The following is a 10,300-nucleotide window of genomic DNA, read 5'->3' on the forward strand; positions in this document are numbered from 1 at the left end:
TTTGGAATATGCTGCCACAGGAGTTGGTGAGGGCCACTAACCTGGATAGCTTTAAAAAGGGCTTGGACAGATTTATGGAGGAGAAGTCAATCTATGTGTACCAATCTTGATCCTCCTTGATCTGAGATTGCAAATGCCTTAGCAGACCAGGTGCTCAGGAGCAGCAGCAGCAGCAGAAGGCCACTGCTTTCACCTCCTGCATGTGAGCTCCCAAAGGCACCTGGTGGGCCACTGTGAGTAGCAGAGAGCTGGACTAGATGGACTCTGGTCTGATCCAGCAGGCTTGTTCTTATGTTCTTATGTTCTTATGATGGGAGAGCATCAAAGACCACCTGGGGTGTGACACGGAGGCAAGTGATGGCAAACACACCTCCACATAAATTGTCGCAGGCTTTCACAGCAGGACTCAACTGACTGGTGGGTTTTCCGGGCTGCGTGGCCGTGGTCTGGTAGATCTTGTTCCTAACGTTTCGCCTGCATCTGTGGCTGGCATCTGCTAGGGCAATGCAACCTGCTAGAACAGGGGACTGCAATCTGCGGCTCTCCAGATGTTCATGGACTACAAATCCCATCAGCCCCTGCCAGCATGGCCAATTGCTAGAAAGCCCACAACAACCCCTTCCAAATGTATGTTGCCTGGAAAACCCTACGGGGTCGTCGTATTGTGCTGCAGATGGGACTTAGCTGCCAAAAAAATTGCTTTTATGGGACAATACTGTTTCCCCGAATATAAGACATCCCCTAAAAATAAGACGTAGTAGAGGTTTTGCTGAAGTGTGAAATAGAAGGCATCCCCCGAAAGTAAGGCGTAGCAAAGTTTTTGTTTGGAAGCATGCCCGACGAACAGAACACAGAAAAATAAGACATCCCCTGAAAATAAGACCTAGCGCATCTTTGGGAGCTAAAATTAATATAAGACACTGTCTTATTTTCGGGGAAACACGGTATGTGTGAGGACCAGCTCATAGCATAAAACGATGTTAAGGGGCGAAGCTTTCCTTCGGTTGCGTTGTTTTTAGGTGGCTGGTGTTCAGTTGGAATCCTTCTCACCAACGACAGCCCATCAAGGAGAATGCATTTATTTTAATACAGGAAAATCAGTTTGAAGAGGTACAGTCCAGGAAAAGTTTTGCCACCATTCACAACACCACCACAGCATGGCGTAGTGGTTCAGAATGATGGACTCTAATGTGGAGAACTGGGATTGATTCCCTGCTCCTCCTCACGAGCGGCAGACTGTAACCTGGTGAACTGGGTTTGTTTCTCCACTCCTACACATGGAGCTTGCTGGCTCACAGTTCTCTCTGAACTGTCTCAGCCCCCGCCTACCTCACAAGGTGTCTGTGGTGGGGAGAGGAAGGGAAAAGGAGTTTGTAAGCTGCATTGAGTCTCTCTGAGGGAGCAGCAGTGGCATAGGAGGTTAAGAGCTTGTGTATCTAATCTGGAGGAACCGGGTTTGAGTCTCCGCTCTGCCGCCTGAGCTGTGGAGGCTTATCTGGGGAATTCAGATTAGCCTGTACACTCCCACACACGCCAGCTAGGTGACCTTGGGCTAGTCACAGCTTCTCGGAGCTCTCTCAGCCCCACCTACCTCTCAGAGTGTTTGTTGTGAGGGGGGAAGGGCAAGGAGATTGTAAGCCCTTTTGAGTCTCCTGCAGGAGAGAAAAGGGGGATATAAATCCAAACTCTTCTTCTTCTTCTTCTTACAGGAAAGAGGTATAAATCCAAGCTCTTCTACTGTTCTTGTTAAGATGAACTGGCCACTAGCTATTCAGCGGTGATTTGTTGATTATTAACAATGCGCCTGTTGTGCCATGATGGGGACAGTTCCACGTCTTGAGCTTTCTTCCAAATTTGAGAGCTCCCCTGAGAATCTAATGCTTGCAGATGAACGCAGTAAAAACTCTTTCCGTTAGAACTGCCCATTACCCATTTTGACGTGTCCACAGAAACCTGTTTGCAAAGAGCCAGCCATTTCTCCTTGAACGTAAGCGATAAGTACATTGTGTTGAGACACCCAGTAAAAGTAGACCAGACGGTACAAAGGATTTAGGGTAAAATACAAGTCTTGTTCATTTGTCACTGATAGTAAAAGTAGCAATATCCTACAGCTTTGAGGGAAAGCGATCAGCTGCTTGGTTGCTGATTCAGTAGCTGAGTAAGTAAAGTTAGTCACAAAAGATACATGTAGAATCCAGCGTTCCTGATTGCAAATATATAAAAAGAGCATAAAGTGGTACTTAACAGCCATAATTGTGTATGGTTTGGGAACTAACAAAAATCACTTTACACATTTTAAAAAGGAGTAATGATTTCCCAAGGGCTTGGGGGCAGATTGCGCACTAAAGACCATAAAGTAGCCCCCCACACACCACAATTAACAGTGGTTAAACCCATTCATTTCCATCCTTTTGCCATTCATCCAAATTGCTAAGCTGGTAACTTTGTTTATTAGTAGGGAGTGGGAGAAATAAAGGCCCATGCTTACCTTAATAAAGGCCAGACAGATTAACTGTATTTCCAGTATAAGGAAGTCCCTTAGATTTAGGGGAGAAAAAGACAAAAGGGAGATCCACAAAAGCTAAGACTAGGCTGAGTTATTTCTTTAAATAGCTGCGAATTTAAATAAAATTTGAGTGTGTGCTTTCCTTTTCACAGAAGTTAAGACACCCAAGAGAGAATTTGTTTAAAAATGTACAAGAAAACCATTGTATCAGTTTAGAATGGAAGAACAAGGACCGTAGGCAATACATAAGCCAACATCGTCCCAGGCCACACACGCTGCATGCGGAGAAATCTACCATAACAGCAGAAGAAGAGACTTCCCAAAATGCTTTTGGAGGCTGGGGTTTCCCCCCTTTTAAATATGGAAAACTCCCCTCCCCCGCCACATACAACTATCACTTCAAAATTAGTCAAGCAAACACGCCCAAATCTTTGAATAATGATAGGGAGAAGTTTACATGAGGTTAGGCATTTTATTTCCTGATCTGAGATAATTGATCGTTCAAGCTAAAAGCTATGAATATGCAAGACTACAAAGACCTTGGTGCAGTTCAAAAAGAAAGGAGGCTTTAGGATAAGAAAGTCAGGAAGTAGCTACTTTTGCATATGAGCTAATCTGAATATTGACGGGTGGCAAAATCTATATAGTATTTCAGTAAAGTCCCTTGTAGCGAAAAAAACGCAGAAGCTGGCTGTTTGTTATTGAATTGAATTGTATAACATGGCAGGAAACGTTGGATTTTTAAAAAAAAACACCTGAATTTTGGACATACCCATATAGACGCCGATCAAGTAAAATTTCCAGCAGTACAGTTTTCTTAATGCCTCATCGGCCGGACAGAACTTCATTTCTAGCCAGCCCTTTTGCCATCTCACTTTGTGCTTGAATACAATCATACTGAAGTGCAGCACTCCAAGGATTCTGGTAGTTTCAAGCCCTTTTGGCAGACGAAAAAAATTCAAAAAGACCGGAGGCAGCTATATGGAATGAGTCAGGAAATCCAGCAAAGCCGGACCGACGGCCAGAGTATGAGTCTCAATTATAAGATAAAAGGTCCCACTGCTTGGAGATGCGCCGAGCTGCTATCCGAAGCTGTAAAGAAACTCCAGCATGTAGAGAATGAGGAAAATAGCCTTTTTGGAAAAAAAAAATGCCCTTGACATAGACCTACTTGGTGCGTGTTCTGTTTCCATGCAATAAAAAGTGTAAATACAAAAAAGAGAGAGAACACCAAAGCGAGAAAAGAGGTACGTTACTGGCAAGTTTCAGATGCGATACCATGCGAAAAGCTTGGAAGCGTCATACTTATTAGATCTATCCCACTTTTTGCTCAGGGAGAGCCTAATCTATGGAGTTCTGACTGGCTGGCCTGAAAACGCCGTTTTTAAGGTAGCGCCCCATCCCCTCTTTATTTATCTTTTTTGAGTGGGGGTATCGCTTTGCTTTTTGTCAAGCCAGGCTGATAAAGGATCCCACTGTTCCAACTGTAAAATGGTCTATCCCAGGTCTGCTTGAAGTGTCTCCAGTTGGACATCTGATGCCCTCCAGAGAGGCTGATGAGCGGACAGTCAGGTTTTTACAGCATGCTGTTGTTTAAAAGCTCCACCTCACAGAACGCTGCTTGAGTCCCCTTGTGCTCCGCGGCATCCCTCCCCTCACAGGTGTGCATGCTTTGCGAAGGGAGCAGGGAACCAGGTGGCGCATCGCAAACAGAAGGGTCCATTTCAAGAAAGCAATTCGTCTTCGTCCACATCTGGCAGGTCGCTGCTGAGCTTGAGGTTGTCTTCGCTGCCTTGCTTCCTGCTTTGAAGGATAAAGGAAACGCACGTTGTAATTAAAGCTTTCTCACAGTTCCCAGGCTAAACGGAGACGGGAGGAAGGGGGCCACATATGCTCCTAACAAGTTCCTGTCGTCGTTTGCGCCCTTCCAGCGGCTCTAATATGCAAGGAAGTCTCCGTTATACATGTGGAGGTCCATGCAATCAGTTGACATGCTGCAGCCTGAATGACAGGGGGACATGTTCAATATGCACACGGGAGCCCCACCTCTGAAGACAATGCACTCTGTACGTGTAGCGGAACCTGGGAGGGCTTTGGCTTGCAGACAGTATTTTCCACCCAGAAACAGGCAAGGATTGAGGCCCTCTCAGCCCCCGCCCTCTGTGCATATCAAAAGGTCCATCCACCCCAGTCCATTTTGCAACTGAATTTTGTACAAAAGGATCATGCTACACATTTGAGGAAAGGGAAGGGGCAGGGAAACCCAAGAGCTGAGCATTCCATGTCGTCAAAGAGGGCCCCATGCTCTTTCGTCCCATGCAGCAAGGGAGGGCTCTGCTCCCAGAGTCATCGCATAACAGACAAACAGGGAGGCTGGTTGGAATTACTAGGCAATCGCAAACTTTACCTTTGACTGAAGTAATACTTCACATTCCCCGATTTGTTTTTTCTGGAGTTGGGGGGGGGGGGGAAGGTCAGCGGGGAGGAGGAAGAGGGAGGAAGCGGAGGTGAGAACACACGCACAGAAAAAAGAAATCAGGTGGGCATAAGACCAAAAAAGCCTTTGTGGACAAAGTTCAAACGACACAACCACGGAGCGAAGCAGCAGAACTGTAAACAGGCCATTATGCACTCACTAGGCCTCCAGGGTTTGCCACTGGGTTTAAGATTTGGCACTGCTTTTTTAAAAATTCACCTTTCGTCAACAGAAACAAAATGTGTTTCTAGTTCATTGCGGAGGACAGGAAAGCTTGGCAAAGTTCCCGGACTCCACAGCAACTAATTACTACTTCCTTCTCTGTCAACTCTCCAAAGACTGCTTACAGGGTCCACTTGCGCCATATTGTCTGCTAACTTCTCCTGATGCCCCCCAACTGCTTTTGGAAAGGGCAGAGCTAGGTGGCAGTGGCGTATTTGCCTAGGGCAGTGGTGGCAAACCTATGGCACGGGTGCCAGAGGTGGCACTCAGAGCCCTCTCTGTGGGCACGCACAAACAGTGTGCCCCCCTCCCCCCACATCTAGGCTGGCCTGGGCCGCTGGGCTTGATTATTAACATTAAACCTAAGACCTAGTTTTGGGGAAGCAATGTAGGTAACCCTGTTAAGCGCTGTTAAACCCCATTGATTTTCATGCGAAGAACTAAAGCACTATCCTTTACCTGGGAGTAAGCTTGGTTGCTGGCAATTGGGCTTGCTTCTGAGTCAACCCTCCTAGGGTCGTGATTCACCCGTTCGAAGAGTTGCACGGTTGCTTCAAAGCAAAGCCACTGACTACCACCAAGCTTACTCCAAAGTAACGCACGCCTCGGAGCCAACCATTTTTTCTGAACTAAAACCTCAGTATTCAGGTTAAATTGCCGTGTTGGCACTTGACGATAAATAAGTGGGTTTTGGGTTGCAATTTGGGCACTTGGTCTTGAAAAGGTTCGCCATCACTGGCCTAGGGAGAGGGGGTACCCTCTGTCCCTGGGCGCCACTGATCTGATCATGCGGGGGGCGCAAAATCGGCCCCCCACATGACCAGGAAGATGGCAAGGCAGCAGGACCTGCCCATGTCGTCATCGACAGGGCCAAGGAAGTCAGAAGACCCCCAAGCCCCACCCCTTCTCAGCTGCTGGCTCCCCCCAAGCCCCGCCCCCTCCCAGCTGCCAGCTTTGCCCTCCCCTCTGGAGAGGACAAAAGCTTCGTGCTGGGGCCTTCGCTTTTATAAGCTCAGGAAGGCGTGACTCCCACTCCTTGGTATCAGCTCTTGCCTGGTCCTTTTAACTGGAGACGCCTGGGACAGAACCTGGGACCTTCTGCAAGTGAAGCCGATGCTCTGCCATTGACCTACAGCTGTAACTCAACCTTATGAAAAGTAGCCCTGTCTTTGAAGCAGCAGAGAAGCTCTTTAGCTCCAGCAAGCTGGCTGGATCCGATGTCTTCAGACCAAACCCCGGATCTCTCTCAAGCAGTATTTTGTGGGGGTGGGGGTGGGAATGGTCAGCAAATCAGCCTGGATTCTCCGAAGCTGATTCAGAAGCTACTAGTTGATCCCACAGGCCTCAGCAGCTCCTGTGCCAGAGACACTTACGTCAACAAATTCCCTGGTGCAGATAAGGATCTCTCCTCTCTTCGGCTGCCCTCAAATGGGTTCCCAAAAGATCTTTTCCTGATCATGGACTTCACCAGGATCTGAAAGATAAATGTGATACATGGGAATAGTGTGGACGGACCATCGGGGATTCTTCTACAGGGGAGAAAAGTTCTGCCTAAACTAACACTGTTTTCTCAGTGTCTGCTGTCGATTTTTATTTATTTAAAACATTTTCATGCTTCCTTAAAGAAGAAAAGCAGATAAGAATTTTTGTTAAATAAAAGTACTAAGAGAATTAAAAAGGAATTTTAAAAAGAAGCTGTTGATGGCCTGCTCTTAAAACTCACTGCAGGAGAAATTTGGACCAGTCCTCCAATGTCAAACAGCATCCCTTTTCTCACTCACCACAGTGGCCAAACTTGGGATGTGTTTCACTGAATTCTCGACCTCTTCTTCCGTCACCTCCACCAGCGTGCAGTTCTCATCTTCTGTGGGCAACGGCTCAACTCCATTCTTAGTGACCCAAGGGTGTACCTTGAATGGAAACGTCAAAATTATACAGCTTTGTTAGGAGCTCAGTGAAAAGCGTGGCAAGCCTGATTAAGTGAACCTCTGTAAATGTCAAACAAATGCAAAATACCTGTGCAAAATGCAAAATACAAAGCTGAAAAGCAAAAACTCTATATAAAGGGGGGTTATGGGCAGCACAGATGAAAGGAAGATGGTAGCAAGCAAGACCAAGCGGCATCAAACCAGCAACCTCCGTGTATTCCCTCTCTACTTAACAGAACCGTAGCAACTGGTTGTTTACAAGCACCATGTTAACAACCGGTTCTGCCGAAGTGGTGCAAACCTGCTGAATCCCACCACTGAACATACTCCATGTAAGAGAAGCAGAAGAAGAAGAGTTTGGATTTATATCCCCCCTTTCTCTCCTGCAGGAGACTCAAAGGGGCTGACAATCTCCTTGCCCTTCCCCCCTCACAACAAACACCCTGCTTAAGGGGTGGAGTGGGGAGCTAGAGAGACCTCCCGAAGCTGTTGGACTAGCCCAAGGTCACCCAGCTACAAGGCGTGTGTGGGAGTGGCCACAGGCTAATCCTGAGATTCCCCAAGATAAAGCCTTTCCACAGCTCAGGCGGCAGAGCTGGGAATCAAACCCGGTTCCTCCAGATTAGATACACGAGCTCTTAACCTCCTACGCCACTGCTGCTTAGAGAGAGTGAATATTAGGTACAGTTCTGGGCACCACAATTCAAGAAGGATATTGACAGGCTGGAACGGGTCCAGAGGAGGGCAACCAAAATTGTAAAAGGTCTGGAGTCCATGCACTGCGAGGAGAGGCTTAGGGAGCTGGGGATGTTTGGAGAAGCAAAAGTTAAGCGGGGACATGATAGCCATGTTTAGATATTTGAAGGGATGTCATGTTGGCGAGGGAGCAAGCTTGTTTTCTGCTGCTCCAGAGATTAGGACCAGAAGTAATGGGTTCAAGGTGAAGGAAAAGATATTCCACCTAAACATTAGGAAGAACTTCCTGACAGTCAGGGCTGTTCGACAGTGGAATGCACTACCTCGGAGTGTGGTGGAGTCTCCTTCTTTGGAGGTTTTTAAAGAGAGGCTGGATGGCCATCTGTCAGGAGTGCTTTGATTGTGTGTTCCTGCATTGCAAAGGGATGGCCCTGATGGCCCTTGGGGTCTCTTCCAACTCTATGATTCTACCTACATAACAGATAATTGAGGCAATAGCCAGCATGTCCGGCTTGCAGACATGCATGTAGCCGGCCATTGAGAGAAATGGGATATTGCATTAGGCGGATGTTCAATATAATTCAGCAAGGCTTTCTTTATAATCCTATGTAATGTGGAAAAGTGAAATGTCCAGCAAGCACAGAATGCCATTAATACGGGTAAGTGCATTAGGAACATGAAATGAAGCTGAGAGAAACAAGGCTTTCCTGTCAAAATATAAACACACCACACCTCACAAGACCCTTGCCATATAACACCAGATACCTTGATTTCTGGGACTGTGATCCTGGATTCGGGGTTTTTGTCCAACATCTGCGTTATCAGGTCCTTCAGCTCATCAGAAACATCTGGCCTTAGGAAGGGAGCAAATCAAGCCACAAAGTAAAGTTGACCGAACAGAATAGGAGCAGAGAGTATCAATTTCTTGAAAACTTCAGCTCTTGTTAAAAGAAACAGAATAAAAATTCCTGCTCTCAAACAAAGGCTCCTTCCGCACATGCAGAATAATGCACTTTCAAACTGCTTTCAGTGCTCTTTAAAGCTGTGCGGAATAGCAAAATCCACTTGCAAACAGTTGTGAAAGTGGTTTGGAAACGCATTATTTTGCGTGTGCGGAAGGGGCCAAAGATGGGTCCGAAAACACGAGGGCCATCCCTGGTGAAATCTCAGAAGTCCAGGTTACTGGACAAGGTTGCCAGGATTCAAGAGATGGAGATCCAGGTTGTCGCGGTGCCAGATCCCTTCCCAAGACTTGAGATCCCTTCCCAAGACAAACGTTCACTAACAGCATTTTTGGGATGCTTCTCCTCCTTTCGGCTTTATCAACGCACCGATATAACTCTCTATATACAGACCTCGAAGCAGCTGTTCAAATATACTTACTGGTCCGGGAACTCCAGCATCTGACTCTTGATTTTGCTGTGCAGACTTAGAATCCTCTCATCCATAAAAGGGCACTAAGGAAGAACGGAGGAAGGCAATGGGACTTTGCAAAGAAAGAACTGGGTGGGGCTAACTTGGGCCGCTCCCCTCCCAAACCTCTCAAGACCAGAGTGGGCAATTTCTTCAGCTGAGAGGCAAGCTGGGCCCCCACCCACTTTGGAGGGTTTTGAGATGGAGGATGGCTCTTTGGGGGTGGAAAGTGCTCAGGGATCAAAACTTCAGCCCTTCCACGTGCCAAGCTGAGGCTATTCCACTGAGCCACAGACCCTCCCTTGCCAGTCACAATAGTGATGACCTTAATTAACATCCTATCTATACAAAAAGACACAATAAAAGTGATTTCAAAAGAGCCAAGATAACAACAGATAGAAAAAGATGTTGAACACACAGACAAGAGGATACTTTCTCCTGGTCATCAACAGAAGTTTAGTTCTGCTTTGGACATGGAAAGGTCTAAAATAGTTGAGATCGTTTGATCAAGTGTGTCTGATTCATGGTGCTGTTAGTCTCTAACCCACTGCTGACTAGTTCCCAGAACCTTAGTCTGTCCATTTTTATGTTCTACACCAGTGATGGCAAACCTTTTTGAGACCGAGTGCCCAAATTGCAACCCAAAAACCACTTATTTATCACAAAGTGCCAACACCGCCATTTAACCTGAATACTGAGGTTTTAGTTTAGAAAAAACAGTTGGCTCCAAGGCGTGTGTTACTCAGGAGTAAGCTTGGTGGTAGTCGGTGACTTTGCTTTGAAGCAACCGTGCAACTCTTCCAATGGGTGAATCACAACCCTAGGAGGGTTTATTCAGAAGCAAGCCCCATTGCCAGCAATCGAGCTTACTCCCAGGTTATGCTTTAGTTCTTCACATGAAAATCAGTGGGGTTTAACAGTGCTTGACAGGGTTACCTACACTGCCTCCCCAAAACTAGGTCTTAGGTTTAATGCTAATAATTGAACCCAGCTGTCCAGGCCAGCCTAGATATGCGTGTGTGTGTGGGGGGGGGGTACTCTGTGCGTGCCCACAGAGAG

The 10,300-nt window shown here is 46.8% G+C and overlaps 1 protein-coding gene across 1 annotated transcript in view; it reads right to left on the minus strand.

Annotated features, from left to right (window-relative positions):
- Positions 1-2,964: 2,964 nt before the first annotated feature.
- LOC125443038 (calcium/calmodulin-dependent protein kinase kinase 2-like) overlaps positions 2,965-10,300 on the minus strand; it is a 7,530-nt gene continuing 194 nt past the window's right edge. Inside the window, exons 2-7 of the mRNA XM_048514900.1 lie at positions 9,212-9,285; positions 8,594-8,681; positions 6,986-7,114; positions 6,578-6,678; positions 4,914-4,955; positions 2,965-4,306 (exon numbers count right to left, since the gene is read on the minus strand). Of these exons, the coding sequence (XP_048370857.1) occupies positions 4,231-4,306; positions 4,914-4,955; positions 6,578-6,678; positions 6,986-7,114; positions 8,594-8,681; positions 9,212-9,285 (510 nt within the window). The 3' untranslated portion in view covers positions 2,965-4,230. The remainder of the gene's footprint in view (positions 4,307-4,913; positions 4,956-6,577; positions 6,679-6,985; positions 7,115-8,593; positions 8,682-9,211; positions 9,286-10,300) is intronic.

The sequence above is a fragment of the Sphaerodactylus townsendi genome, linkage group LG13, assembly GCF_021028975.2.
Source record: "Sphaerodactylus townsendi isolate TG3544 linkage group LG13, MPM_Stown_v2.3, whole genome shotgun sequence".
In the NCBI taxonomy this organism is placed as follows: domain Eukaryota; kingdom Metazoa; phylum Chordata; class Lepidosauria; order Squamata; family Sphaerodactylidae; genus Sphaerodactylus; species Sphaerodactylus townsendi.